The following is a 26,291-nucleotide window of genomic DNA, read 5'->3' as shown; positions in this document are numbered from 1 at the left end:
GCTACGGCAACAAGCCTGTTGCAGAAGCTGCATTGGAATTTTCAGACTTCCATTGGTGGCCGTTCGTACGCCACAGGACACAGAGAGCCTGAAACGACTGTCTTTGAGAGTACCATAGTCCGATGCGAACGGAACATTTCCCACTACCTCCTTTCTTGCCCTTGAGTACTAAATTCACATGCCAATGTGATGTTTCCAGTGGTTGGCGGCTGTTGACGGATCCAGAGGGTGTTGAAGGTACATGTGTAGTTGACATTGATTTGTCGGTAGTCTTATAATGTGGAACTTGTATCCGTTGCTACATAGATGCATTGATGATGAACAAGGTAGGTAGTTCTGAATTTTGGAGATCTGGAGCAGTCGTGGGCCAGGAAACTGGGACAGTCGCTACTGTCGCAATGTCACTCATCAATTGTGTCACGATCCCACAATTATGCTGAAGCTGAACATTACGTGGAGCACTCTGACACCGTCGAGGTTGTCTTGTGTACCTACTAGACGGGAGGGGTTGAGAGATTTCATCATGATGGGATTCACAAGTGGTGTGGAGAGAGGCGTACCCGTGAAGACTGCGTGAGTGACAGCTCGATCGCATGCGGTTGGTTGGTTGGTTGGTTGGTTGGTCAACTCGAACATCAAGACACCACTTGATGCTCGTGTTAGCTCAGGCATGGAGCTGAAAATTGACATTGGCACTCACAGATGCTGATGCAGTTGCAGAAAAGCGAAGGACCGCTAGCTGGGTCACCACCGTCAATATTGAATTCCCTGCTTTTTTTCCCATGCTGCCCCAAAGTGAGGCGCGAGCGTGAGCGTTTGCTTCTCGCCAACTCGCTCCCACATCGCCCGCTTCATCAATCCCCCACGCTAGGCCGGAGCTTAGCTCCGAGTCTGGTGTGGAGATTTCGGAGGGCCGTCGACTGGGACGTGCAGTGCAGCGTGCAACTGCTGAAGCAGTGACCAGTCCCTCCCCCCGACTGGACAGCTGGAAAATGGGGCCTTCCAATCGGCGATCCTCACGGCGCCAGCGCCGTGGTTGTTTTCCCCACCTTTCCGCATTCGGTGACAGCGCTGTGTCGCGTTTCCCCAATTGCAGAGGATGACGTACATGACCAGGAAGCTCTGGCCTCTGGCCTCTGGTGAGTGGTGGTTGCAGTATCGATTCGATGAAGCTCTGGGCCCTCACCCTCTTTCTCCCGCCCCCCTGCCGTCATTGAGACGTCTGTGAGCGGTATGTAAGTATTAGTGCCTAGTCCACGGTGGTTCGTCTTAGCTGCTTCAGACTACCGCCATTTACTTGGACCTGTGTCCCCCAGTTCCCAGCTTTCTCCCTCCTTCTCTCTCGTATTCTTCCCTTTTTGCATCGGTTTTCTGTACTTTTCGGTCAAGGTTGCATTTACGAAAGATACCCTGCCGCATATCAATTGTGGCACTTATTGCGAATACTCCCCCGTTGCCCAGGCCTTTGACGATAGCTGCGACACAAAACGCCAGTCATGTCTTCGCTCTGGGGTTCGAGGAACAAGAAGGACGACGACCAGGAGGTCCGCGATGGACCTGGGCCTCCGGAGGAGAGAGGATCGAACGAGTACGCGGCACGGGAACCCGATGAACACACCCGGCTCCTACCGAACCGGCTCGACAGTGACAATCGCCAGTATTTGACGCCCGATGATCCGGCAGTGTCTCCGTACAACCTATGGACGGTGCGCGTGCTGCGATGGATGACTGTTCTCTTCACGGCTCTCACTTTCACGTGGTGGACTCTGACTTTGGTTTCCTCCTTCGTCACGCCGCCTGGCATGCATACTCGCGGCTCCGGTTTTTACGCCTTTAGCTATTCGAGTGTGGCACTGTTCACGCTCTTGTTCACTCTCGTGTTCTTTGCGGCTCCGTCCAAGGCTGTCCGGGTTCTGGCCATCTTCATGGCTATCATGCTACTCGTTAACATGATCCTCATCTTTGCGGTGCAGAAGAACCGTTACGAAGAGGCTGGAGTAGGAGTTGCGAGCGTTGTCTGTAAGTTGAGAGTTTGGCATCTGACGTGACCGGTCCTTTGCTGACAGGTCCACCCTTAGGGGCATTCGTCGTGAGCTTGTGGGCACTTGCGTGTGACCGAACTGTGAAATGGGGCAAAGCTGAAGAGGAGGAGAGGCTTACTGGCCGAGTTGAGACGAGACGCACAGTCTGGGAATGGACCGAGGTGCTCATCTCAACCGTGGCCTATATCGTCCTGTCTCTGATCATCATTCTTATCACTGCCACTCTGATTCTCCGATCCCTCGATGCTGGTTTCGGCCCGCCGGGCGAGCAGTACTGGGTCGACGGCGACCAATACCGGATCCACGTCTACTGCGATGGCAATGGCACCGATGCCGCGGGCAACAAGGTACCCACCGTTTTCTTCGAGGGAGGTGATTTGCCAGTCGAAAATGGACTTTGGCAGTTTGCGCAAAACGCTTTGAAGAACAACTCTATCTCGAGATACTGCTTTGCTGACCGTCCGGGTTACGGATGGAGCGATACCGCACCCAGCCCTCTATCAGCCGGCATGGCAACTGACGCCCTTAGCGAGGCTCTCGCACGAGCTGGTGAGAAGGGCCCATGGATCTTGGCCAGCGCTGGAATCGGCTCTGTATACTCTCAGATCTTCTCCTCTCGACACGGCAGAGAAGTAAATGGCCTTCTCTTGATCGATCCTCTTCACGAAGACCTTCTTCACCGGGTTTCGGACCCCGGCAGAGGCTTCTCCTACTGGCTTCGCGGCGTATTCTCGCCTCTTGGAATCGAACGTCTCCCGGGCGCCATCTTCCGCGGACGCACTAGCGCAGACCGCGTCTGGGGTCGTTCAGCTAGACAAAGTGGAAAGTACCTGTTCTCAAAGTTGCAGGAGAGTCTCGTCGCCGATTCGCTCACCAAGCGCGAGGTTATTAGCAGCAAGGCCATCCAGTACCCGAATACACCTCTGGTAGTTATCAGCTCCGGCGTCAACATTCGCAAGGACAGCGAATGGGAGGATAAGCAGAGAGATTTCAGCCATCTGACGAGAAACTTGAAGCATTGGGATACGGTCGACGACGCGCCTCACAACGTGTGGGAGACGTTGGATGGTCGTCAGAAGATTGAGAAGCGACTCCGACAAATGGTCCATGCGTGAACCCATTGATAACGGCGTGGCGGCGCTTGGAATCTACTTTGTTGGATCGGGGCGAGTTTGAACGTTGTACCCGTACGGAGTAAACAGATACGGTCGGGTGGCCATCCCTGAGTTGGGTTTAATTGCGGTGCGAGCGACAGCTAGGAAATGAAATGATGAAAGCGATTTGATTTTCGACATACTTTTGTGTTGTGGAGTTTGTGGTAATTGTTTGCGTCGTGTCCGTGAAAAGTGAAGCAAGAATGACTCGTAGGGATATTTGCTAGGTGAAGAAGTGCCGGCTTCGCGCCGTCTTAGCGGCTTGATAGGTGGCTTGCGTGACTTGCGAGGTTTCCGGAATGCTTTAGCGTGATGCCTTCATCCATCAAGCAGCTCGTTCCTCAGAAATTTGTCTCGAAGAGATGTCTCATGGATGATGGAGGAGAAGAGAAGTTCTGCTGCCTCGCACATAATTGTGTAGAGAAAAGGGGAAGCGGCGTTAATGCCACATGCTGTATGCAACGGGCAAGGCAGTTAAATTTTTTTTTTTTTGGTTGAAGAGAGTTGTTATCCACACGTCTTGGCTTGGACGGGATCTTGCATGTGGTGTTTGCTTGTTTTTGTTGCGGGAAGTTTTTCTTTTGGCAGGCCGCAGGGAATAGTTAACTCCGGCTGGACAGTTCGGGCGTTGCTCACGCGACATGTGGCCTTTCTAAGCGTGCCTTCCTAGGTTCTCAGAGGGAATTTGCAAGACAGGGTCAATACTTTCCTTGGCTCTGTTTCTACCAGTCGTATTACTACTATTGTTATTACTACTGCTACTGTTGCTACGATTGCTTTCCGTCTCTTGCGTCTCGCAGGACACGCCTTTATGTAGCGTACGATAATCATGACAATAACGGCTTTCAGAAAACAGCTACTCGTTTGCTGACCGGGCCGGGACATCTTATTTTGTCGCCCACATGCTTTGGTAGGTCGCAGTGTGAGGTACCTTCTGAGATGGGATGGCCAAGTTGCGGCTCGCCAAGGAAGCTGGTGCTCAAGTAGGCTAAGGTTCGGACAGTTTGATAGATTCGTCCCATGTCTGAAACTCAAGGGCTGCACATCATCATGTAAGTAGCGTCTGAACTCTGAACCTTGGATTGTCCGATGTGTATGCAAATCCGTGAAATCAAGGGGTACATGAGACTGCGTATTGCATTGCATTTGATCTGTGACCTACACGTGCGATTTGCTAGGCACAACCACGATTCAACAGACGATCGGCGACCGACCTGACATGCCGTACAAAGTTGCTTCTACCCAGCACTGCAGTAGCTGGAGAATTGATGCCAGCGGACCAACCCGTATTGGGCTGTAGCGAGGTGGTGGTCAGGAACCAAAATGGATACGAAGTAATAATTTTATGGAAACAGGTCGTATGCAGACTATGAACACGAAGGAGAATTTACGAGCCCACTCAACCTTGAAAGAAAACACTTACCTACGTGTAGGAAGCGGGCAATTCACTCTATTCGCTAATAGGTAGAACGGTCAACGGGCGAGTACGACAAGTTCGTGTCGTGAACCGCTCGAGGCCGAAGAGCCCCTCCCCAGACCCCCCCAGACCTCCCTCTTATTTTAAAACACGACCCAATGACGGCAATGCCTGCGCTCTGTCGTCTCCGCCCTACACCCATTCTCACCACTCAGCAGTCCCATTCTCGCCCAGCAAAGAGGACCCCGAAAGTGAGACCAAGAAGCCCCCTCCAATGCTCCCCCAAGACCCGACTCAGTCGTCCAGCAGGAGCCCCCAATTGCAACGGCACAACGGGTCCCCCTCCCACCTGGTGCACCCTGGGCCTCGGAGCTGGAGAATGGGACCCCAAAAATAGTGTGGAATTTGCCTTCGGCCGGCGCCTAAGTATTAGTGCGGTATACCTACTGCGTAGGGCACCCGTACCTAGGAACGGTAGGGACAAGGTCCCTAGAGAGGTTCCGTGCTCTTGGGGCTTGGGATTCCAACCCTCCCCGGACACTCAACCCGGAATGGCCGCCCTACAGCCCAGCGAGGGAGTCAAGCTTCGCCATGGACGTGCTTGTGCTGCGACGTGCCTCTGTTGTCAGGCTGTGCGTGCGGCGTGACAATGGCCATGTATGATGTCCCACGATGGAGATGGCGTAAGGCGCACTGAGGTTGACAGATACCTGTTCACTCATGTCTCTTTTGCGTTACCGAACGGGTAGAGCAGCCTTCCAGTCCAAAGTATCCGTCAATCAAGTTGATAAGACCCATGTCTGAACACCTCGACACTCGCCTTGCTGCCTTTGTTTTTCCTTCCCTCCCTTATGCAGGTAAAATGAGCCGTAAGCCAAAGTTCCCATAGTCGGGAGAGAATCAGTACCACAATCAGAATCAGTGGAGAAAGAACAGATACCATCCGACTCCTCTTGGGGATTTGCAAACGACGTGGTTGCCGTCCAGTCGAGATTGGTGCTGATACTGGGGCAACCTGACCTGACAGCCGGGTACGTACTTGAACCATCTGGTGTGCCCGCCCTGCTGTACCTTAACGCCCCTCCGCTGTCCGGTACAGAGTAAGGTACCTGTTCTGTCTCGCTTGTGACGTGCAACCACCTCGACCCGGTCTGGTTGGGCGGGGATCGGAAAGGGGGGGTTGAGTTTGTTGTAGTGTCAACGACGGCCCCCGGCCACTTAAAGGGCAGACTGGAGTCTTCAAGGGTCCACGCATGAGGGGGGAAGTAGCGTAAAGTTCCTAGGCAAGGAACTTGGAGACAGACGCGCTGTACGCACATTGGTAAGGTACCTCGAGGTATTAGGTAGCGAGGAGTCGGTCCAAGACAACCTGGAAATCTCACCTCACCACCTCACGTATCCGCACTTCACGGGCGCCTACCCACATTCAACTCCCCCATGCCTTTTGTCGCATCTCTTGCAACTTCCATGCTCGAGGGCGCTGGAACTTCCTTCCTCAACGTGGTGCATGTGGCCGCCCTTCGCCAGGTATCCGCATGGTAATTATTAGTGAGGAAGGCAAGACCCAGGTCCAGTATCCGTACCTACCTACCTACCTTTCCCTGTGTCGTCGTCAAGCTCCGCACCCGCAGACCCGCGCGTCGATTGCACTGCTCTGCACCTTACCTGCGTGCCTGCCTACCTTACCTTACCTTACCTTGCCGCTCCGCACCTTCCAATACAATACCACTGCGTACCTGCGATCTCTCCGAAACTGAAACCCCTTGCTTCTCTTGAATAACCCAACGTCGAAATCTCACCCCATTTGGGCTGAAGCCACCGACCGCCTTTCTTTCGCAGTCACGGTCGCATTTGCAGTGACGCCAGCAGCAAGCACCACCAACGTACCTGCTGCGAGGCAAACAATCCCGATACGTCTGGGCTCGTTTTGCCAAATTCAGACCTTCTCCAACCTCGAATTGTCACTGCTATCGCTGCAACTACCTTGCTTCGCACACGCCTGGCTGACAGACGACCACCTACCTACCGCCAGACCTTGCGTAGGCCACTTCGCACAATTATCACGGGTGCTGCGTCATTCTCTCAAATCGACTTGCCAACTTTCAAAAATCCAAGAATCGCACTTTCCGCTTAAGAGTGATTGCCGGCATTTTTTTTCCTTTTTTAGCAGCTTCAACTGAGGTCTGCTCCGTAATTCTTCGAGGTATTTCACTTTCTGGTCTGGCTGCTGATCCCCATACCTCTTTCCTCCTCCAACTACATCCCACCGGGGAAGCAGCTCACGCCTCTTACCTTGCCTGCCTTTGCTGACGCCGCCTACTTCGCATAGGATCCCACCTACTCCTATGGTTTCGATATTACCGCGTGTCGATAACGGTCTCAAACAATGGAGAACGAGCCGCCTTCCGCGACCTCGAGGCGGGGTCGTCTGATGGGGAAGCTATTTGCCCTCAAGGAAAAAGATCGCAAGCCCACGGCTGAAGAGACGGGCAACAACATCAATGATTTCCTCAACGGCCCCTCTGATACCCTGCAGGTCAACCATGCCTCGCCCTCCACCGTCATCCCCCAGCTTTCGAAGCTCGACATATCCTCAGCTACTCGCTATCCTCAAGCTTTGTCTGTCGCTAGTCACTCACAGCAAAGTCTGAACCCCCCGAGCCAGTACTCCGCTCGCAGCCCTGGCCTAAGCCCGGGCATCCCACCTCGGAGCCCGCGGCGTAGCAACCGAAAGGGCTTGACTGTTCGCTTTGTGGACCAGAAACCCGACATCATTGGCGAAGGTGGTGATGAGTCGGAAATCCCAGCCATTGAGGTATCGAGGCGCAAGAAGCAGCGACCTCCGCCGTCTCCACGCCGTACACCCGTGGCTGCTGTTCACGACTCCCCGCCGAGAGCGCCCTCAGCACCGAAAGAAGACTCAGACTTCATGCCTGGCCGCCTGCGACGAACACAGACAGGCTTCTCCTCCGTCAGCAACGAACCTATCGAGCCCAAAGAACCCCCTCCGGCTTATAGAGAGGTGGCACCGGGTAACGCAGTTTCAGCGCCATTCTTAGACACCCCGACCATCGCGAAGAACGAGAATCGGAAGTCATTCATCGAGCACCAGCAGGCGGAGATGCGACAAGCAGAGGGCAAGGCGTTTGCAGAGGCTGCACGCCAAGCTGAGCGAGAGGAGCAGGGAGGCCAAACACCTCTCGTACCACAGATAATCGAGTCTCCAACCAGATCTCCAGTGCCACCTAGCAAGGTGCCCCTCCAGCAAAGATCTCCAGATGACTACAGAAAGCCTCCCGACCAGAGTCCCTCATCCATATATTCCAGCAGCACCGAATTCAGCCAACAGCAGAACACAGCTGCCAACTTCTCTCGGCAACCTTCTGTCAATTCCCAGTATCACATGGCGCCTCCATCTGCAACAATCGCCTCGAGACAGGCATCTTTCAACCTGCATGATGCAGTCCTTGCAGTCGGCGACGACGCTCTCAACACATTCGTCACCCGAACTCGCCACTTTAATGAGCTATTCCGACTGCATGCCGAGACAATCAAGCCCATTTCGGCCTGTTCACCGCTAGAGCTAGCACGTGCTGCACTGTGGTGGCTCATCAAAGGACGCGCTGCTTTAGAGGTTGCAGTTCGTGCACGACCTGGTAGTCCTCAAGACCAGATGCAGAACGAGAATGATCGCCAGCAGGCATATGCCAACCTCGCAAAAGGCTACTGGTTGGTGGAGGAAGCCATACCTGAGGTGCAGGAGAACAAGCGCCTTGCACCCGATGCAGGCATTACTGAGATTCGCTCAACGTTGGTCGGCGTTCTCAAGAAGCTTGCCGTCTCAATGAAGAGGAATGGATTCCTTCCGCCTGAGGAGGCGTTCTTGCCTCAGACCATCGACAAGTCTATCTGGGTAGAATACCCCCGGCTAAGCGTTGACATGATTGCTTTGCTCACTGCCGATTCATCTGCAGCCATGACGGGGGTTGTTCGCACCCCCTCTGCTTTTGAAATTCTGGAGACTCTGCCCCCTAATGATACAGCTGAGAACTTCACATTCGGCAGAGTGAGCACAGATGTGTTCTTGATGGAACAAGGCATGGACTCACAGAGATTCTATTTCCCTTGTCTCTTGACCATGGTCCGACCTAACAAACAGCACAACCTGGTCTTTGTTATCGCCAGTCAACACGGCGAGGTCAACCTACGAATCCAAGGAAACAAGAACTCGGGTCCAACCTGGGACGATGTCCGCTGGCGCAATTCAACCCACTCACTCGAGATCAAACTGCCCAGAGGCTTCATGATTGTCGTTCAGTGTTCACAGCAGGACTACCGAATGCTGTGGAATATGTACGATTTTGGTGCCCAGGTTCAGTCGACACTTTACGCTCGATCCGACGAACACTGTGTTTTCCGTTCTACTCTCCGATCGTTCCAGTACTTCGACTCAAATCCTAATGCCCGGGCGTTCCCCAAGGAAGCCGTGGCAAATTGCGATGTGGCTCTGTTTGAGAAGATTCATAAGGAACATGCTGCTGCAGGCCCACGCGCTTACCATAGGGGGTACAGAATCGTCGTGGTGACAGGCCCTCGCACGAGAACGCTCAGTGGTGTCAACCACACCTACACGCCACAGATGCCGATTCCCTTCAGTTTCCTTAGGTCGGACGGAGGTGATGCTGCCTTGATGCTCAAGTACGACAATCTCAACCCGGATCCGAACAAGCGCCTAAAGGTGAGCATGGTGCTCTCGTTTGCTGATGAGGGGGAGCGGGCCCAGCTCAACAGCCTCATTTCCGGCACTTCTGTGCAAAAAGACGAGACGATTTACGCAGACGTGCCCCTTATCGGATTCTCCATGTCGACTTCTTTGCAGGATAGCAAGTATCTTCCAGGCGTCAGCCAGATCCCCTGGACATCCCTTCGAGTCATCAACGAAGATGCCGACGACGAATATCCTCGGACAGTTCTAGCCGATAAATTAAGAGTCATCGTTGAATCCAAGCAGGGTTTACTCACTGACCGAGTGAACCTGCAACCCGGCGAATTACGAGTGAGGCTCGAGGTTCAAGAGACCAAGTCCCTCGTGGTGATGCGCCAGCCGCAGTTCGACATGACTGCAAATGTAGCAGATGGGACTGTTGGCAAAGAGATCCCCAAGGCTATGACCGAAATGCTCCAAATGCTGCAAACAACTCAAACGATTCGCACTTACAGCTTCCCGACGCAGAAAGACCTCCATGCCTTCCAGGCTGCATTGACTGGATTCCAGGTCGTCTTCGACGGCCTCGCCGCTACCTTTGCAATTTCTCGTCGAAGAATGGTGGTTCCCATCCACAAGAAATGGGAGGCGGGATTGACTCGAGTCCAAGTGGTGCAACAAGGCACAATTATGCAACTCCTCGCGTTCTTCCCAGACTTTCACCACGGCCAGTGTATGAACTTCGTTTTGAAAGGCACGGATGTATACGAGACGTTTTCGAGGAGCAGCAAAGCTGGTATCAAGTTTGTTGACGCCAAGTTCCCCATGCCGCGTATGCCCAACGGCAGCGATGGTCCGTCGGACGACATGGGATTCATTTGTCTGGACCTGCCGGATTTGCCGGGTGAGCACGACGACATCACGCTCCTCTTCGAAAATGAAGCGGGTAAGTTCTCCTAGACCCATTGCCGAATGGACTCGGACTCATGCTAACTCCCGAACAGAACGCGACCGGCTGACGCAGTGTCTACCGGCCACCGTCAAGGGTTCCAGGTCACTGAGAGGCCGATAGATGAAGCCCACTCAAAATTGACAAGTGAAGAGCTGTGCGAAAAGCGAAGAATTATCCAAAGCATTGTTGTGGTTGGAAGCAAGACCTGGACATTCGAAAAAAACAAGATACCCATCAATCTGTTCATCACATTGGTTTGCGAACAACGAATAGCGAGAAAGGAGATATGGATGAAGCACGGGGACGGAAAAGAGCACACCCGCGGCCTGAAGACGGCGGGTAAATTTGGCACTGGTTTATACCGAGATGACAAGTGCCTAGGTACTCGGATAATGTGGCAGGTCTGGCCGGAAGACCCGGAACAGCCGCCATGGGTTGCAAGGCTAGGCATCGTTGGAAGCCTCTCCAGGGCAGCCTACCTTTTTTTTTTTGTGGTTTTAGGCGGCCAAGCAACAACACGACCGGATCATCAGGGTTTGGTCACTTTTTTTGCTGCCTGTCAGGATATCATGGTGGTTGTAGAGCAAAGGGCAGGCATGGAAAAGCATGCGCTTACGAGCAGGCGTGCTTTACCTTAGGTAGAAAGGACAGCAGCTTGACAATGATACGCGTATCAAGTGACATACGACGTGTGCCCGACGCACACGATGGTGCCGAAAAACGCGAGTGACATGTACGAAGGTGTGGCACCTGTGTGGGCCATTCTTCAATGAATTGTACGGAAAGAAAGCTGTTCATTCAGTGGTCCAACTGACTGGGACGCCGCGGATCTCTAGGTTGAAAGACGTGGGACATTGAGGGTATGAGGTCTTGGTCTGTGACTCGAAGTGGTTAATATTGCTTGGAAGTCGCAGCACTGCCACAATTGACCTGCATAATGGGGGTGAGATGCCTGGGCACGCCAATCATCTAGGTAAGGTAGGTAACTTGGTCTGTTGAGATCTTGTTTGGCGTTCTCCTCTCCATCTTCAACCGAGATGCTTATCTGACAAATGCACGGATAGACGATTGCTCACGTAGCTCGTTGTCGAGCATTTTATTTGGGTTGATACAGACGATTTGGCCAAAAGCCTTTCATGTATAAAAGAGACGCGCGAGATGTACAACGTCCTCGGGATGGATACCTTACCGCATAAGTCTGAACGATTAGTACCCTGCAGCAGGGTGCACCGCGTGGTGGGTGAGGGATTCAAGCATTTGAACAGAAGGGGGAGTCGCTCAGTGGATGATTGGCCTATGAAGAGAAGCCGGCGGGCATGTGATTGGGTGCAGGGTAGCACAGCATTTGGCGGTATTGAACATGGGATGGGACGGAAAGAGGGAGTGGAGGGGGGAAGCTGGGGTGACAGACACTCCCGTGCGAACAGATGCGGCTGCGCGGGTTAGGTTGGCATCTCGATGTCTGGCTCGCTCGCTCCTCCCCGTGGGTTGGCACTTGTGGGAAGCATTGCGGAAGTGCAGATGAACACCTTAGTGTTTTGAGCGACTCTTGGTCGGGTTTGTCGGGCTCACTATCCGTACTTTAGGCTTCTTCTTGGGTACCATTGAGCTGGACTCCTGAGGTGATGAAAGCTTGGAGAGAGCACGGCGAGGTAAGATAGGCAGCTAAGGCAGTGGTGCACGGAGCTAATGGAACGTGATGGCATTGGGGAAATGGACAAAAAAAAAGTTTCCCAATGAATGGCGCGACGTCATCACCCTCCTCCTCCTCCGCCGTCCTCCATTGTGGGGTCTTCTCCGTACATACATCAGCGACGTAAGGACTGCATGGGAGCCCAGCCCAGGCCACTGGCGACAATGGTGCTGACCATCTGGGCCATCATAGGTAGCTAAAAGCAGCTAAGGTAGGTAGGTAGGTATGGAGGTAGCTTCCGTTTACCACCATGCCCAAAGTTGCCTCGTCTTGACACCAATCTGCTCTCGCCATTGATAATTGCTAAGGAGTCTACCAGGTAATCGTCATCTTGTGTCACAAACTACATTGTACATGGTCTTGTGCTCCTTCCTTACGACTTCTGACATGGGAAATCATCTTTGACCTCAGTCTCATCTCAATTCCGGCCGTTCCTTGGTTAACCAGCAACCTGGAACAGCTACCTACCTTCATCGACCTTTATCTGACATTCACCGCACCTTTCCGCTTCGTCCAGTCTCCCAGTCGGCACCCAGTTACCTTTATTCATCCATTTTCCTCTCTACAGCTCTGGGTTACGTTCCAGCTTTGATTGTCAGAGGCGGCAACGCCCAATCGAAAACAGCAAGCGAGTGAGACATCGATAGGTCATCTTTTCTCCCGCCCGCGCCCTTCGCCAAGCAGGCCTCTTTCTCTCTCTCTCTCTCTCTCCCCAACTCTTCGCTTCTCTAAGCTCAACATCATTAAACCCGACTTTTTTCTTTCCCACGTTTGTATCCGACTGATACGTCCCCAACCTCTATCCTTCCGACGCTTCCTTCGCCAGCAAACCCCTTGCCCCGGAGAAACTCAAACCATCCTCGGGCTTTATCGACCAACAACTACTTTTATTACAACAAGTTCCCACAAAGTCCACTGTTCAACTGCTGCCACTCTTGACTCTCGTCCCTCGCTCTCGCTCGACTACGTACCGGGCTGCGAGGCCCCATCCTTTACTTGCCGACTCTACCCCTACTTGCAGCTTCAAGCAATCCGCAGACGCCTCTTAGGGGAGCACTGCCCCTCATTCCAGCAAGAAGGCACATCCCGGGCACCGCGCCGATAAGACCGATAGCGGTCTGAAAGACAACTGAGGGGCATCGCTGCACCCACCGCCCACCAAGAGCCAGTCGCAGTCATGGGTTTGGTCCATGTGCCAGGAAGACGCTCCAGAGCGTCCAGCCTCAGTGAGTCTTACCAGCCCTAGCGTCACTGCCTTGTCCAATGTCTGGATAATACCAGTCGTCTCCTCCTCGTCGCGCTTGTTGTGGATTTCGTACAGCGACAAACTCGCGCCCATTCTTACACCCTTTTCCCTTTACATACCCTTACGGCCTGTTGCCCATTTCCCTATACCTTGCTTGCTTCCCTAGTCGCGTACCTTGGCTTTGGCGTCTTCCGGGAGCCGAAAAGCCTCCACTCCCACTCTCCAAACCTCCGCCGTGCGCAAATCGAGAAAAAAAAGTTGCCTCCAACCATGCTGACCTCTTGGCTTTCCAACCCACCAGCTAGCAATCGCTCGAGCATCGACGAGGCCAGAGGCGCTGCCGAAGATGACGACACCACTGTGGTCGAGGCCGACCAGGGCAACGGTGAGTGAAGCCTCTGCAAGAAACCGTTCCGCCCTCATTTGCTTGCTCGCGGGGTGCTTCACGCGCATTCGGCTAACATGGGGTCCAGTGCTCGGCCACATCATTTCCCAGCTTCGTCCTGGAGCTGATCTGAGTCGCGTTGTTTTGCCGACCTTCATTCTTGAGCCCCGTAGCATGCTCGAGAGGATTACAAAGTCAGTAACTTCCGGAAAAGATGCGGGTTCCGGGACTTCCTTCGCTGACTCTGTGCGTTTGTCGTAGCTTCATGTGCCACCCCGAAATGCTCCTCCCTATACCCGAGATCGACGATCCCGTACTACGATTCGTTTCCGTTGTCAAGTTCTATCTGAGTGGATGGCATATCAAACCACCGTGGGCCTTTCCGAGCTACCCGTATAAGCCGTAGACATTGCTGACCCATGCCCAGAGGAGTAAAGAAGCCCCTGAACCCGATCCTCGGCGAGGTTTTCTCCTGCTACTGGGATCTGCCCGATAACACGAGAGCATACTACATCTCCGAGCAAACGTCGCATCATCCTCCCAAGTCTAGCTACTTCTACATGGTCCCTGAGCACAACATTCGTGTTGATGGCACACTCAAGCCCAGGAGCAAGTTTCTGGGAAACTCGGCGGCGAGCTTAATGGAGGGCACAGCGGTCTTGTCTTTCCTTAATAGGGGCAAGGACAAGACGAAGGGCGAACGATAGTATGTTGTCTCGAAAGCCACCTGTGACAAGTAGCACGCTAACCATGAGACCAGCATCTTGACGCAGCCAAACATGTACGCTCGAGGCATTCTATTTGGAAAGATGAAGTATGAGCTTGGAGACCACAGCTTTGTCCGGTGTCCAGAGCTCGACTTGGTCGCCGACATTGAGTTTAAGGTGAAGGGCTGGGTCAGCGGTACATATAATGCGATTGGTGGTTCAATCAAGCACGAAAGCACAGGCGAAGTCCTCTACGAGCTGTCGGGCTTTTGGAACGACGAGATGTTTGTCAAGGATGTCAAGGTATGCTAGGGATGATGCTACAGTTGTCACGCGTTGCTAACAAACTCAGACCGGTCATAAGGAGATGTTCTTCAACGCCAGACGATCGAAGCCCAGCAGTCCCCTGGTACGGCCTATCGAAGAGCAGGATGAGCGCGAATCCCAGAAGCTTTGGGCACCGACAGCTCAGGCCGTAAAGGATCGCAACCATGAGCTTGCGACGGACGAGAAGACCAAGGTTGAAGATAGACAACGCGAGGAGCGCGAGACAAGAGCTCGCGAAGGTGTTGAATGGAAGCCTAGGCTTTTCAGGGCCGTCCAGGGCGGCCCGGGTGGTCCTGAAGAGGGCGAGGAAGAGCTTGAGTGGATCATTAACGCTCACATGTGAGTCTATCCACCTCTCACACTGGACCAAGACATACTGACACAAAGTAGTGACCACACGAGCCCAGAGAAGCAGACTGAGCAAATTTTGGCCATATACCCTATTCTTCCGGGCCAGAAGCCTTCTACAACAAACGCCATTCCTCCCCATAAGCCCTCTACAACAAGAGAGGCCCCGGCCCCGGCTCCGGCCCCGGTCGCTCAGCAGCATGTCGGAGGGAACGACTTGATCGATTTCGGCGATGCGCCAGCTACCATCCCGACAGCTCCAACAGCAACTGCGCCTGCGGTTCAGCCACCCATCAATACTCCTCCGCCGGCAGGTCAGGAGGCGCGGAGTGGATCCAAGGACATTGAAGGGATGCTCAACAGCACCGGAACGCAAGCAAAAGAGGGACCATTGATGGACTTCACAGACATGAAGAAGAGCGTGCCGCCGCTGAAGAGAGCCGATGAGAGCAACGACAGCTTCCATGACGCTTTGGAGTAGATCAGAGCCAAGCTCATATAGGACGCACGTCTGTCACTCTGGTTTTTGTTTTCCCCTCCTACTCCATCTGGCAACCCCTTTTTTGCCAGACATCACTTTCATTCACCATGGGAGGCGGACCTCTGGCTAGAGGAGATGGAAGAAAGGGGGCCGGCGTGGGGTTCAAACCATAAATCTTTTGCATTGGCGAATATCCGGGGAAGGGGTTTGGTAGAAAAGGGATACCTCTGTAGATATGTATAGCATTGCTTACTGCTCAGTAATAACAGCATTCAACTGCGGAGACGTTTTTGGGACGTGATTTACTCGCAGCGTTCCAGGCAAGGATTAATGATGACGATAAATGATGCAGATAATGATGTAGAGGTTGTAGCGGCTCTTCGATTTGGATGCACTACCTATTCTCACATGTTTTGTTACATGGTGCTCTGCCCTTTGAAGAGTTTCTCCCATAGAACCCAGACCATCCTGGAAACGCCATAAACGCCGCTCTCACCCTCTTTTTTGGTTGGTCTTCCAATCCCCCCGTTGAGACAGGTACGAGGGGTGGGTATCAAATTCTCAATTTCTGGGGATTTCGCCTTCCACTCATCTCTTCCTCCTGCTGCGAATTAGACCCGCTGTGACATGATGAACCACGTCAATGCCCGCCGCCCCGACTTCCGGTATCCCTTAACAGCCTGCTTTGCCTTGCGGGGCCGACCTCTAGTGCCACAGTTTGATCACCGTCCGCATTCTTTGGCGCTTGGAACCGTCGCGCTCTTTCATCCCCATCAAACGACGACTGTACGCTTTAATTGAACAGCTTCCAATCGTTGTTTTCCCCTAACCCAAAAAAATCACTCTCTTTTGCTCTCTTTAGTACCGACGGCGCGTGGGTTCGGGGGTCGGCGAGCGGGACGGGCTCCTCTCGTCACGGCCGCGGTCCTTGAGCCATTTCTTGGTGCTGAGGGTGAGGTCGCGGTCGAGGTCCTCGGACGGGTTCTTGCGGTGGATAAAGTTGCAGAAGCCGCCGCGGACGCAGCCCTCGCCCGAGTTGAGACGGCAGCAGGCCTCGCGGAAGTCGGTGACGGGGGAGAGCTCGCAGTATATAGGGCGGGCGGCGTACCACCGCGAGTTGAGGTCGTCGCAGGCCTTTTGGGCAGAGTCTTCGTATTTGAAGCGGGCGTAGACGTTTCCTATGAGGTCTGTGTGCCTTTGGTTAGTATATACGATTCTTCTCAAGACCACTAGAGAATGGGGTGAGAAGGGGAAGGAAGAAGAGGACGACGCACGATCATTGTTATTGTCGCACACCACGAGCTCCTCGAGCTCGCCGTACTTGCAGAGCTCGCACCAGATGTCCTCGTAAAAGGCGTCAAAGTGGTTCTGCAGCTGGGACGGGTTCATGCGGTTCTTTGGGTCATAGGCCGGGTTCTGGTAGAGGTTGGGCATGAGGATGGTCTGCGAGTAGCTGGGCTTGACGTGTTTTCTCGAGCAGCGGTCGCCGTGGCGGCAGGCGCCGATTTTGAAGTAGAAGGAGCAGTTGACCTTGTCGAGCTCTGTGCCGAAGATGGAGGCGAGGAAGTTGGCCATGTTGTCGGTGTTTCGCGAGGTTTCGAGATATGGGTGTTGTCGTGTGGTTTGGAGCTTGCGACTTTTCGAGATGTGGGACTTTTCGTGGTTATGTACGATGGCTCTATATGCTTGATTGTTCGTTGGGAGGGAAGAGTCCGATTGTCTCGTTGGCGGCCGCGTTTTTTGATGGAGCTGCGGAAACGGGCTTGCTTTGCGTCGCGGTAAATGCGACGGACCAGAGGTTGGAATTTCTAGCAGCCTCGCGCGCCACGACTATTAGTAATGTTGAGGCTGAAGCTTTGTCTGTGGCTGTTAACGTGTGGCTCGAGCAGTGGTGGGTTCCAGGCGGTTCTTGCTTATGGAACCCCACTGATTGATTTCAGGGACTGGAATAAACAGAGTACGTACCGGCGTTGCCAGCCGATGGTCTAGAACGTTTGGCGATTGTTGTTTCTCATCGTTGTTGTAGAATCCAAACATTCCCAGGTCAGCCTTACAACAGCTTTTTCTCATTCCAAGTCTAGAGTCAGACAATGATCTTCAGTGCTGATACAATTCGTTTTCCTCCTCATCTAGAGAGGCCACAGAGGTCTAATACCAATGAAATCGCCATATCCAACCTCATCGCAACGCTGGCTTCGATAAGTTGCTTCTTGAGCTACTCATTTGAAACACTGGGTTCTCCTTCACCCAACAATGCTGGACCATCCTATCAATTCAATGACGCCAACTGAGGGATGAGCAGACTGGTTTAATGCTATGGACCGGCTTCCAGATTCGTTTGTGCGTCTGCTTAAGTGAATGATGTTCTGCCCACCGCAACTGAAGGTTCACTCATCCGATGATGATGACTTGTCGACAGAAGTCAAAACTCCGAGGTTTACAGCAGACCTCAGGGTCACGAGACCATATTCAGATGGGAATACAACAAACCGGCGCGGCGCTGGACAATTTCAATAAGGTTTCTTCCGAGAGATGATGAAAATATCCACGGTCTCCGGTGGGAAGACATGGTGAAACCAGTCGTTGGACGCGCTATCTCACTTGCCGACCAGTCGCCGCAGTCCCGCCGTTCCAGTCACTCTCGGACTCGAAGCCAAGCAAAACCCCCCCAAAATCCACTAAAACATCCCCGAGAGGATATGTGGGGCAAATAACACCAAGCCGTGCAGCACAATTGGTGCAACACCGGCTGACTGTGGTAAAAGTGAACCCCCAAACGGCCCAAAATCAGTTGGAGGCTTGCTGGGATCCTCCCCGTTGTCGCTACATCTGTGCTTTCCCACCTCCTGCAGGACATGCGCAAACTTCCCGCCCGTGCGCATCTAACGCGGACCAAAGTCAACACAACTGGTTTGTTGTTTCGACAGCCCTCGACGCACACTCTTCTCTCTCCCGTTCCGTCTTCTTCTCTCCCCTTTTTTAGTGTATGAATAATTACACCATCCTCACAGTCCTTCCTTGAGCCTTCTGTGTACACTATTTCCCCCTTGTCGACGGAGCATCCTAAAATTCTTTTTTTATACCCACGATCGACGCCATTCCCTCCGTCCACACTTGCGAGGGATCTACAGAGAAGCTTCTGCCCGCGTTCCATCTTGCTTGACACGGACCCTCTTCCGCCAATCCTCGAGATCCTCCTTCCGACACCTTTTGCCTTATATACCCCGACCCGAGCGCTTTCTCTCTCTCACAGCCGTGGGCCATGACTACGACGGACGCGACTCTGTCTTCCACCTGCTGACGACCTTCTGTTCGACAATCGGTCACAGCACCGACGCTCCCCCTTCCCGTCCCGAACCTGTACATACCTTCTCGACGCCGCTACCATGGATCAGGCCGATATCCCCGCGCTTCTGTCGCGCCTCGCGAGCGACGAAGACGCTGCCAGGAAGATGGCCGTCTTCAAGCTGCAGTCTTCTATAAACGACCCTGCCTTCGCCGACGTTTTCATATCCTCGGGAGGCCTGGTCATTTTACGACGCCTAATTATGAGTGCGGGAGGAAACACGTTGGCATACTCGTTGCAGAGTTTGACGCGCCTTTTGGAGGTAGACATGGGCTGGGAGATATTTGAAGGATCATCGTCAGGGGATCTCGTGGAGCGCATTGTCGAATTGATCGTTACGAACCCTCTAGTCAACATTTTGCGCGGTGCCATGTCGATCCTGGTCGCCCTCGTCGGCCACACACAGTCTTCTCGCCCGACGACTCCTCGCACCCCGGGTTCCTTTGGTTTTAGAGCCCTGAAGCCCGCCGTCGCAGTCTACCCGCAGTTCTTTGAGCTCGTTATCGCCCAGCTCCAGTCCGCCGACCATGCGCTGTGCGCCAATGCCCTCATGCTCATCAATGCCATGATCCGCGACGCTGTATCCAGCGACACCAGCATCACGAAGGCGAACAATCCTGCGATGGAAGAATGGTCAAAATTCATCAAGCGCTTGCAAGATCTCGGTCTCATCAAGGCAGTGTACAACCTGATGCAGAGCTCCTCACTACAGGATCTTGCGCATCCTCTGCTTGAGTTCCAGTCCTTGACCAAGGTTCTGCTGAGAAAGTGGCGGGAGGTGAGGGTTGACCTCGAGCGGCCCGAGCACAGACGAGGACTGAAGGGACTTCACCTTGCCAGCAACCCAGAGAAGCAAGTCAATGGCATTCACCGGTTGGACGAGATCAATGAACTTGGGAAGAAGGGAAGCCGGCGTCACAACCCTGAGAAATGGAGGAGACTGGGTTTCGAAACCGAAAGTCCTACACAGGAGTTCGAGGTTCCCGGCTTCCTGGGCATGATGGACCTGACAGACTACGTGCGCAAAAACGAAGATAGCTTCCAGAAGATGCTACTTGAGCAATCCACGAAGCCAAGGAACGAAAGGTGCCCGGTTGCCAGGGCAAGTCTTGCGGTCACGATGATCCTGTACGATCATTTCGAGGTGGAGAAGTCAGACGTTGAGGACATTAAGGGTTACCAAGGCTTGGACGGTATCAAAAACAACGAAAAGCTGTTCCGTCCGCTTCTCCTCCAGTGGTCGCGACTCCACACAGCCGGCCTGCAGGCTTTCTTCCGCGTATGGAAATCCACCGCTGCGGAGCACCTAGATTTCGAAAAAGTAGCAGAACTGGTCCGAATTCTCATCGAGCAAGTTGTCGGCCAGGCAAGCCGGACCAAGGACGTGTTGGAGGTTGAGGAGGAGCTGCTTGAGTACGACTGCACTAGACTACGAGAGCTTCAGATGGAGCTTTTGGAACTGTCATTCGAGGATCAGTGGGGTCAGCATTTGTATCAAGTCCGAGAGGAATTGAGGCAAGAGGCACTTCAGTTTGTGAAGGAGCAGCGGATCCGATGCCTGCTCCAGGGATCATGGTTCTCCAAGCCGCTTCCACGGCGAGACACGAACCCCAGAGACGAGAATCTCAAGCGTCGTTTATATACGCCACGACCTTGGCGTTTCGCTAAGCTCTCACACAATCGCCGGTACCTACACTACGCCGACTTTGAGGCACAAACAGCACAGGACCCGGGTCTTGACATTTTGACGGAAAAAGTCGATCTCAGCACCATCAGCTCAGTCGTCTCCAACGTCTCAGCCTCCAACGAGGAAAGCCGCAGCGCGACTAGTAGTTCGACGCTCAAGAACAACGTGACGGTCAAATCGACAACCAAAATCACCATCTTCAGCTACGCCAATCCCACCGAAGCGGCCAACGGCGGCGACGCCAAGGAGCAGGCTATCCTGACTCTCAACCCGGTCACGCATAGCCTGGCGTCGGAGTGGCTTGACGGTCTACTGATGCTGCTCAACCAGGCCCCCATCACAGCCGAGACGAACAAGCTCGTGAATCTCGTGAGCGACTTTGGCCTCAAGATCAGGTTACTCAACGTGAGAATCGAGGCTGCATACACAGGGCCACCACCAGGTGCCGGAGTGATACCCAGCAGGGATGGTCTCGACGAAGACTACTTCTACGACGTGTGAGATTTTGTATGATCGGGTTGGTGGGGGCTTAGGCCATGGGATGGAAAGCGTTCGACATGGTTGATTTTTTTTTCCCTTTGTGATGCTGGTTTTTTTCTTTGGTGGCTTACATATACCCTCGTTTTCCCTCTTGCTCTATACCGGCCAGAGATGTGACGAATGGAGCCAAGACAGGGGGAAACTCTTGACCAGTTGTTTTCTCTGGCTTGGCCGCCTACAATGAAGCATAGCGAGCGGTCCAGTTGCGTCGTTAGGTAATCAAGGGAAGGAAAGGCTTGGATTTGGCTGGCGACTTTTTCTAACAGTGGCAAAAGTGCCACTATGTATGGTGGACAGGTTTTGGTGAGGTTGATTAGCTGTGCTGGCAGGGCTTCTTTTCTTTTCTCTCTCTTCGTGTAGGCTTATGCCTCTCGAGAGCTAGGTCTTGAAGACTTGCTCGAGCATATTCCAGACGCCAATTCTACAACTCATGAACATACGATCATTAGGACGGGTGAAACGCGTACCAAGTGTTCCTGTGCGCGCAATGTCTTCAGCTGTTCAGATTTCAACTTGGCTTCCAGGATTAAGCGGACTGGCATGCTTCTCTCGGCTTAGAAATTACCTAATGCCCCTTTTCAGCAATGTTGTATGTCGTGGTACGGTAGTGTGAGCTGGTCGTGCGGGGTGGTCGTGCTAGTGGTGGTCCTCTTGCCTCCGGTTCCGCGCAGCTAGAGGTTTAGACGGAGGTCTCAATAGCTAGAATAACGCGTGGGCAAGAAAGTATGACAAATTGCGGCTCGATCACGGCTTTATCTTTTACGTGCTAAAGGGCAGTGCAATTGTAACGCTGCCAATGGGTTGTTGATACTATTTTTCCAAGGGGAATACCCGACCTAGTTTACCCGATCTACTCTGTTGCGGACTTTCGTTGTATCATGAATCTCTTTTGCTATTGTTTCATGACTCCACAAGGCAAGGAGTAATCAGGGAGCGAGCTCAACAGGTAAGTTCAAACCAGTTTTGTCTTGTTCCACTGCTTACGACATATGCTCCTATCTGTCTACGACCTCGCAAGCCTTTTCGAGGACCGACTTTCCCATCCCGCGGCCCTCTCGAACCCATTCTCGTGGAAATAAAAGTCCTCGAGAGCCTGCCGGACCTCTTGGCTGCTAGTCACCACAAACGGACCATGCTGCACGACAGGCTGGTCCAGGGGTTCTCCCGCAATCAGGAGAACCCGCGCGCCAACGGCCGCCGTGTCCGGAACTCTCATCTGCACCACGTCTCCCTCCAATCCAAACACGACAGCCTGGAAACGCTGTGCCTCCTTCCGCTCGTCCTCCGTGGAGGAGCTGACTTGCGCAGATCCTTCGACCACGTACGCCATTGCGTTCCAACCTTGAGGGACGTGCTGGGCTATCTCGCCGCCCGGTTGAATCTGAATGTCGAGGTACCATATCGGCGTATACGTCAGGTCCCTAACGCTATCAACGCCTCCAGAGACGCCCGAGATGACTTTCGCAGTAACCTTGCCGTCGTCTAGTTTTGCGACAGGGATCTCCGTAGCCTTGAGATCGCGATACCGCGGCTCGCACATCTTCAGTTGCCGCGGCAAATCCACCCACAACTGCAATCCCGCTCCACCACTACCGTCCTCGGACGGGATAGGCTGTTCGGAGTGCATGATGCCCCTGCCGGCCGTCATGAACTGCAGGTCGCCGGCGTGTAGAACGCCACGGTGGCCCGCAAAGTCCTCGTGCTCGACGGATCCCTTGAGGATGTAGGAGACGGTCTCCTGGCCCCGGTGGGGGTGGTCGGGGAAGCCTTCGCCGGTGGCGCCGTCCAGGTGGTCGAGCATGAGGAAGGGGGAGAGCGCGCGGAGGTATTTGCTTCCGATGGAGCGACGGACGCGGGCGCCTGCGCCTTCTGCTTGCTCGGAAGCGGTGAAGATTTTGTGTACTGTTCGGAGGGTTGACATGATGTACGAGTGGATGGTTGCCGGGCTTCGGTCCTGGCTTCGATGTTGTAGGTAGGTGATGAAATGCAGATACAAAAAGGAAAGAGGGGATTTTCAAACACACGGCTGTAGTTTCAATTGCGAGAATGAACCATTCATGGAGGTTTTCAGCTTGATTCTTGTTCAAAAAGCGCATAATACTTATACGCGAGCTTGCTACGATCAAGGCAAATGTCGTGTAAGTGGCCCTCTGATAAGCCAGCATAATTCGACAAACTCAAGTACCTAGCTTATAAACACCACCCACCTCACTTAACGCTTACGAATGCTTACAAGATGCTCTTCAAATGCCATAATTCTTCATCAGAAGAGAAAATGAAGTAGCCATGGACGAGCCTTGTCGCCTATGAGAAAAGAGCCAACAATACGGATAAATACGGACAGCGGACATTTAGAGAGTGCCAGAAGGGGTCCCGCGCGGGATCTACAAACTAGTGTTCATGAGTGGGGCAGGGCGGCAAGATTAGTATCTATAAACTGGGGTTCAAGAGCTCCAGCCGCGCGGGACGGTTCGTGAAGAACTTCTTGTCCGCGAGTTTTCCTGCCGGCGGCCAGTACAGGTATAAGCGCCTGATATCTCTTCATTCCTGATCAGTCTGGATAGTGTTGTGAGTCCCTCCCAGTAACGAGGTTGAGGTTGGCTGGTTATAAGAGGGTTGGGGGCGTTGACGTTAGGTTTTTGGCGGGCATTGGCACGCAGTCAATGTAGTCAAAATTGATTTGCAAAAACAAATTGCTAAATCACCAGAGGTGTCTCAAGTTCCTAGACCTATCTTGTGGACAGGGAATTCAGAGTATTGGTAGGGCTGGGTGCTTCTGTTCTATCCACCACCCCCGGTCCCAGATAATGGCCCCCAATATCCACCCCCAATATCCACCCCTGCTCAGCTTGGTTTCCCAGCCCCTCAATATTGGAGCTTCAGCCGCGGGGCAGTTTCCCAAACCAACCCTCAACCACCCTCCTGTAGATATACGAAATATCGACTGCCTACAGCTTGAGACTACGAACGCTTCAGCCTTTGTGAGGTTGAAAAACACACACGTAAAAATCAAACCTGAATTCGACATTCAAAGGTTTTTGACCAGACAAAGTAAACAAAAAAAACAAAAAAAAAAAAAAAAAAAGAGTTCAATGTCCCAAGTATGACATCACCCTCCCGCACCTACCGCCCCTGAAACTAAAGCTTCCCCGACAACCACGGACCAACGTCTTTCTCCCCTCCGGACAACGCACATGGTCCGCCGCCTCCCGTGGACGCATCCACACCTTAAAGTCGGCCACGCCGCCGAAAGCAAACCTCACCCAAAACGCAGGAAGCGGGATACCTCTACGACCATCGCTACCACTTCCGCTACCACTCCCATCAGGAACAACATCGATACCGGAACCCGCGATATCAGCAGCTACTTCTCAAGTACAAGGAAAATGGGCTACCGGACCCCGCGCAGCGGCGGCGGCCGACGGTTAATGTACAATAGCGGCGGCGGGGGCGGTGGCAGCAGCAGAAAGACGACGACCCCTTATACACCCAACCGCAGCGGCGGCGGGGGCGGTGGCAGGACATATTCCCCATCGCCCCCTCCCTCGCAAAAGAAGCGCCTCGACGGGCTATTCCTCGAAGGAAACTGGTACTGCAACTGCCAGCCGCGGAACACGGCCAAGTTCCTACAAGTCAGCAAGAACACGGCCAACAGGGGCCGGTGGTTCTACACGTGCGAGAAGAGGCGCGGCGGCTGCAACTTCTTCCTGTGGGCCGAGGACGCGGAGAACAGGGCCGAGGGGGCAACCATGACGCTGCCGCCCATGCCGCAGGATGGTGCCGCTGCTGCTGCTACAACGCCTCGGCGGACGACGACTGGTCAGACTCAGGGTGGCTTCACGCCGAGTACGGCTTCCACCATCAAACCCGCTGCGAGTGCGGGAGCGCTGGCTCATTCTTCGACGGCCATGACGGAACCGCCTTCGTCGCCCACGGCGCAGAGAAGCGCCGCTAAGCAAAAGTTCATGGATACCTACTTCAAGAATCGACCCGTCCAGGTGCCCGAGGAGGAAGAGCCGAACGATCTCATGGTCACGGACGAAGAAGCCGAGCTTACAACCCCGGCGCAGAGAAAGAGGAAGAGAGTCCTCTTCGACTTTGACTCTGATGACGACAACGGAGAAGAAGCACAGGGACAGGGGCAGGGAGGAGCTGGGACCGACGACTACGGTCTCGACGACGACGTCTCCTCGGACGAAGAGAGGGCCATGACCGAGGCCATGGAACGCAGCGCCAAGAAGCTTCGCACCGTGGGCGGCGGTGGTGGCGCGCCTTCCACGCCCGCTGCGCAGCGTACGGTGCACGACGGTGCGCTGCCTACGCCGCAGACTGTCAGCCGAACACTCTTCCCCGGCGCGAAGCGCCGCAAGGTCGGCGAGGACGTCGTCGGGGAGATCTCTCCGGGCAACGCATCCTTTTCGACGAGCACTTCGTCAGCGACACTCGGACGCTCAACAGCAGCAGGGGGAACAGGCGCCCCCCCTTCCTCCTCGCCGCCAACCTCGACCCCCCAAGAAGAGCAGCTCGATCCAACAGAGGAAGTCATGGACCTACTACGCCAGGGTCAGAAGGGCGTGGGCGTAGATGACGCCACCGCGCGCGACGTCAGAGCCGTGCTGGGCCGGTTCGCGATGAAGGCCAAAGGGCTGGCGCGGGGCCGGGACACGGTGCGGACGGCGCTCAAGGCCAAGGACGAGAAGATTGCGGAGCTGCAGGAGCGGGTTGCGAGTCTGGAGGCCCGGGCGAGGACGCAGAGGGAGCAGATTGCGGATTTCAAGGCTGGTATGATGGACTTGTACTCGAAGCATTGAGAGCGTCTCTCTACTTACTCGGACGACTTTTTTCTTTTCTTTCTTCTTTTTTCTTCGCTTTGGAGGTGTGTTTGGCGTTTGTCGTTGTTTCTGGTAATAAGGTTATGTCTAAGGCAGGAAAGGAAGAAAGACTTCGGATAGAAAGCCATCTATCCCGTGAGGTGGGCTATTGATCCATACTGTACAGGTTGGATGAAGATGGGTTATGATGGAGTTTGGAATTGAGGATACCCCCCGCTCGCACGCCCTTTTGTTATGGTTTATCGGTAGTAAGTAGATAGCAACTGAGAAGAAGACGATTTTCTTCCTCACTGCACCTTAACCTCGTTTTGAGTACCCCTTTCTGTGATGAGGGTGGACCTCCATCGAAATTCGCATCGTTACTTGAATCGGCCTACTATCTGGGACACGGTTGGCATCGGACACATTATGAGCCTCATTGTGCGAGCA

The 26,291-nt window shown here is 53.8% G+C and overlaps 8 protein-coding genes across 8 annotated transcripts; 6 read left to right on the top strand and 2 right to left on the bottom strand.

The window, feature by feature from the left end:
• Window positions 1-1,496: 1,496 nt before the first annotated feature.
• N0V96_002295 (uncharacterized protein) lies at window positions 1,497-3,157 on the top strand (the record flags this gene model as incomplete). Its single annotated transcript, XM_053187667.2, has 2 exons — window positions 1,497-2,019; window positions 2,079-3,157. 2 exons carry the CDS (start codon window positions 1,497-1,499, stop codon window positions 3,155-3,157), a joined length of 1,602 nt encoding a protein of 533 aa, XP_053055171.2.
• Window positions 3,158-6,999: 3,842 nt separating this feature from the next.
• On the top strand, window positions 7,000-10,278 carry N0V96_002294 (uncharacterized protein; the record flags this gene model as incomplete). The annotated part of the gene is made up of 1 exon (XM_053187668.2): window positions 7,000-10,278. One exon carries the CDS (start codon window positions 7,000-7,002, stop codon window positions 10,276-10,278), a length of 3,279 nt encoding a protein of 1,092 aa, XP_053055172.2.
• Window positions 10,279-13,479: 3,201 nt separating this feature from the next.
• OSH6_2 (Oxysterol-binding protein OBPa) lies at window positions 13,480-14,301 on the top strand (the record flags this gene model as incomplete). Its single annotated transcript, XM_065756485.1, has 4 exons — window positions 13,480-13,594; window positions 13,683-13,788; window positions 13,856-13,966; window positions 14,022-14,301. The coding sequence occupies 4 exons, from the start codon at window positions 13,480-13,482 to the stop codon at window positions 14,299-14,301; spliced, it is 612 nt and encodes a 203-aa protein (XP_065614854.1).
• A 72-nt stretch (window positions 14,302-14,373) lies between these two features.
• OSH6_1 (Oxysterol-binding protein OBPa) lies at window positions 14,374-15,457 on the top strand (the record flags this gene model as incomplete). The annotated part of the gene is made up of 3 exons (XM_065756484.1): window positions 14,374-14,604; window positions 14,654-14,967; window positions 15,019-15,457. 3 exons carry the CDS (start codon window positions 14,374-14,376, stop codon window positions 15,455-15,457), a joined length of 984 nt encoding a protein of 327 aa, XP_065614853.1.
• An 858-nt stretch (window positions 15,458-16,315) lies between these two features.
• Window positions 16,316-17,032, bottom strand: N0V96_002291 (uncharacterized protein; the record flags this gene model as incomplete). Its single annotated transcript, XM_053187670.1, has 2 exons — window positions 16,316-16,644; window positions 16,732-17,032. The coding sequence occupies 2 exons, from the start codon at window positions 17,030-17,032 to the stop codon at window positions 16,316-16,318; spliced, it is 630 nt and encodes a 209-aa protein (XP_053055174.1).
• A 1,811-nt stretch (window positions 17,033-18,843) lies between these two features.
• N0V96_002290 (uncharacterized protein) lies at window positions 18,844-20,991 on the top strand (the record flags this gene model as incomplete). The annotated part of the gene is made up of 1 exon (XM_053187671.2): window positions 18,844-20,991. One exon carries the CDS (start codon window positions 18,844-18,846, stop codon window positions 20,989-20,991), a length of 2,148 nt encoding a protein of 715 aa, XP_053055175.1.
• Window positions 20,992-22,033: 1,042 nt separating this feature from the next.
• PRN1_2 (RNA pol II transcription cofactor) lies at window positions 22,034-22,951 on the bottom strand (the record flags this gene model as incomplete). Its single annotated transcript, XM_053187672.2, has 1 exon — window positions 22,034-22,951. The coding sequence occupies one exon, from the start codon at window positions 22,949-22,951 to the stop codon at window positions 22,034-22,036; it is 918 nt and encodes a 305-aa protein (XP_053055176.2).
• A 1,273-nt stretch (window positions 22,952-24,224) lies between these two features.
• Window positions 24,225-25,841, top strand: N0V96_002288 (uncharacterized protein; the record flags this gene model as incomplete). Its single annotated transcript, XM_053187673.2, has 1 exon — window positions 24,225-25,841. One exon carries the CDS (start codon window positions 24,225-24,227, stop codon window positions 25,839-25,841), a length of 1,617 nt encoding a protein of 538 aa, XP_053055177.2.
• Between the last annotated feature and the right edge of the window lie 450 nt (window positions 25,842-26,291).

This window comes from Colletotrichum fioriniae (assembly GCF_027942845.1).
Source record: "Colletotrichum fioriniae strain IMI 355084 chromosome Unknown scaffold_2, whole genome shotgun sequence".
Taxonomy (NCBI): domain Eukaryota; kingdom Fungi; phylum Ascomycota; class Sordariomycetes; order Glomerellales; family Glomerellaceae; genus Colletotrichum; species Colletotrichum fioriniae.
Note: the sequence above shows the minus strand (reverse complement) of the source record. Positions and strands in the feature narration are given on the sequence as shown.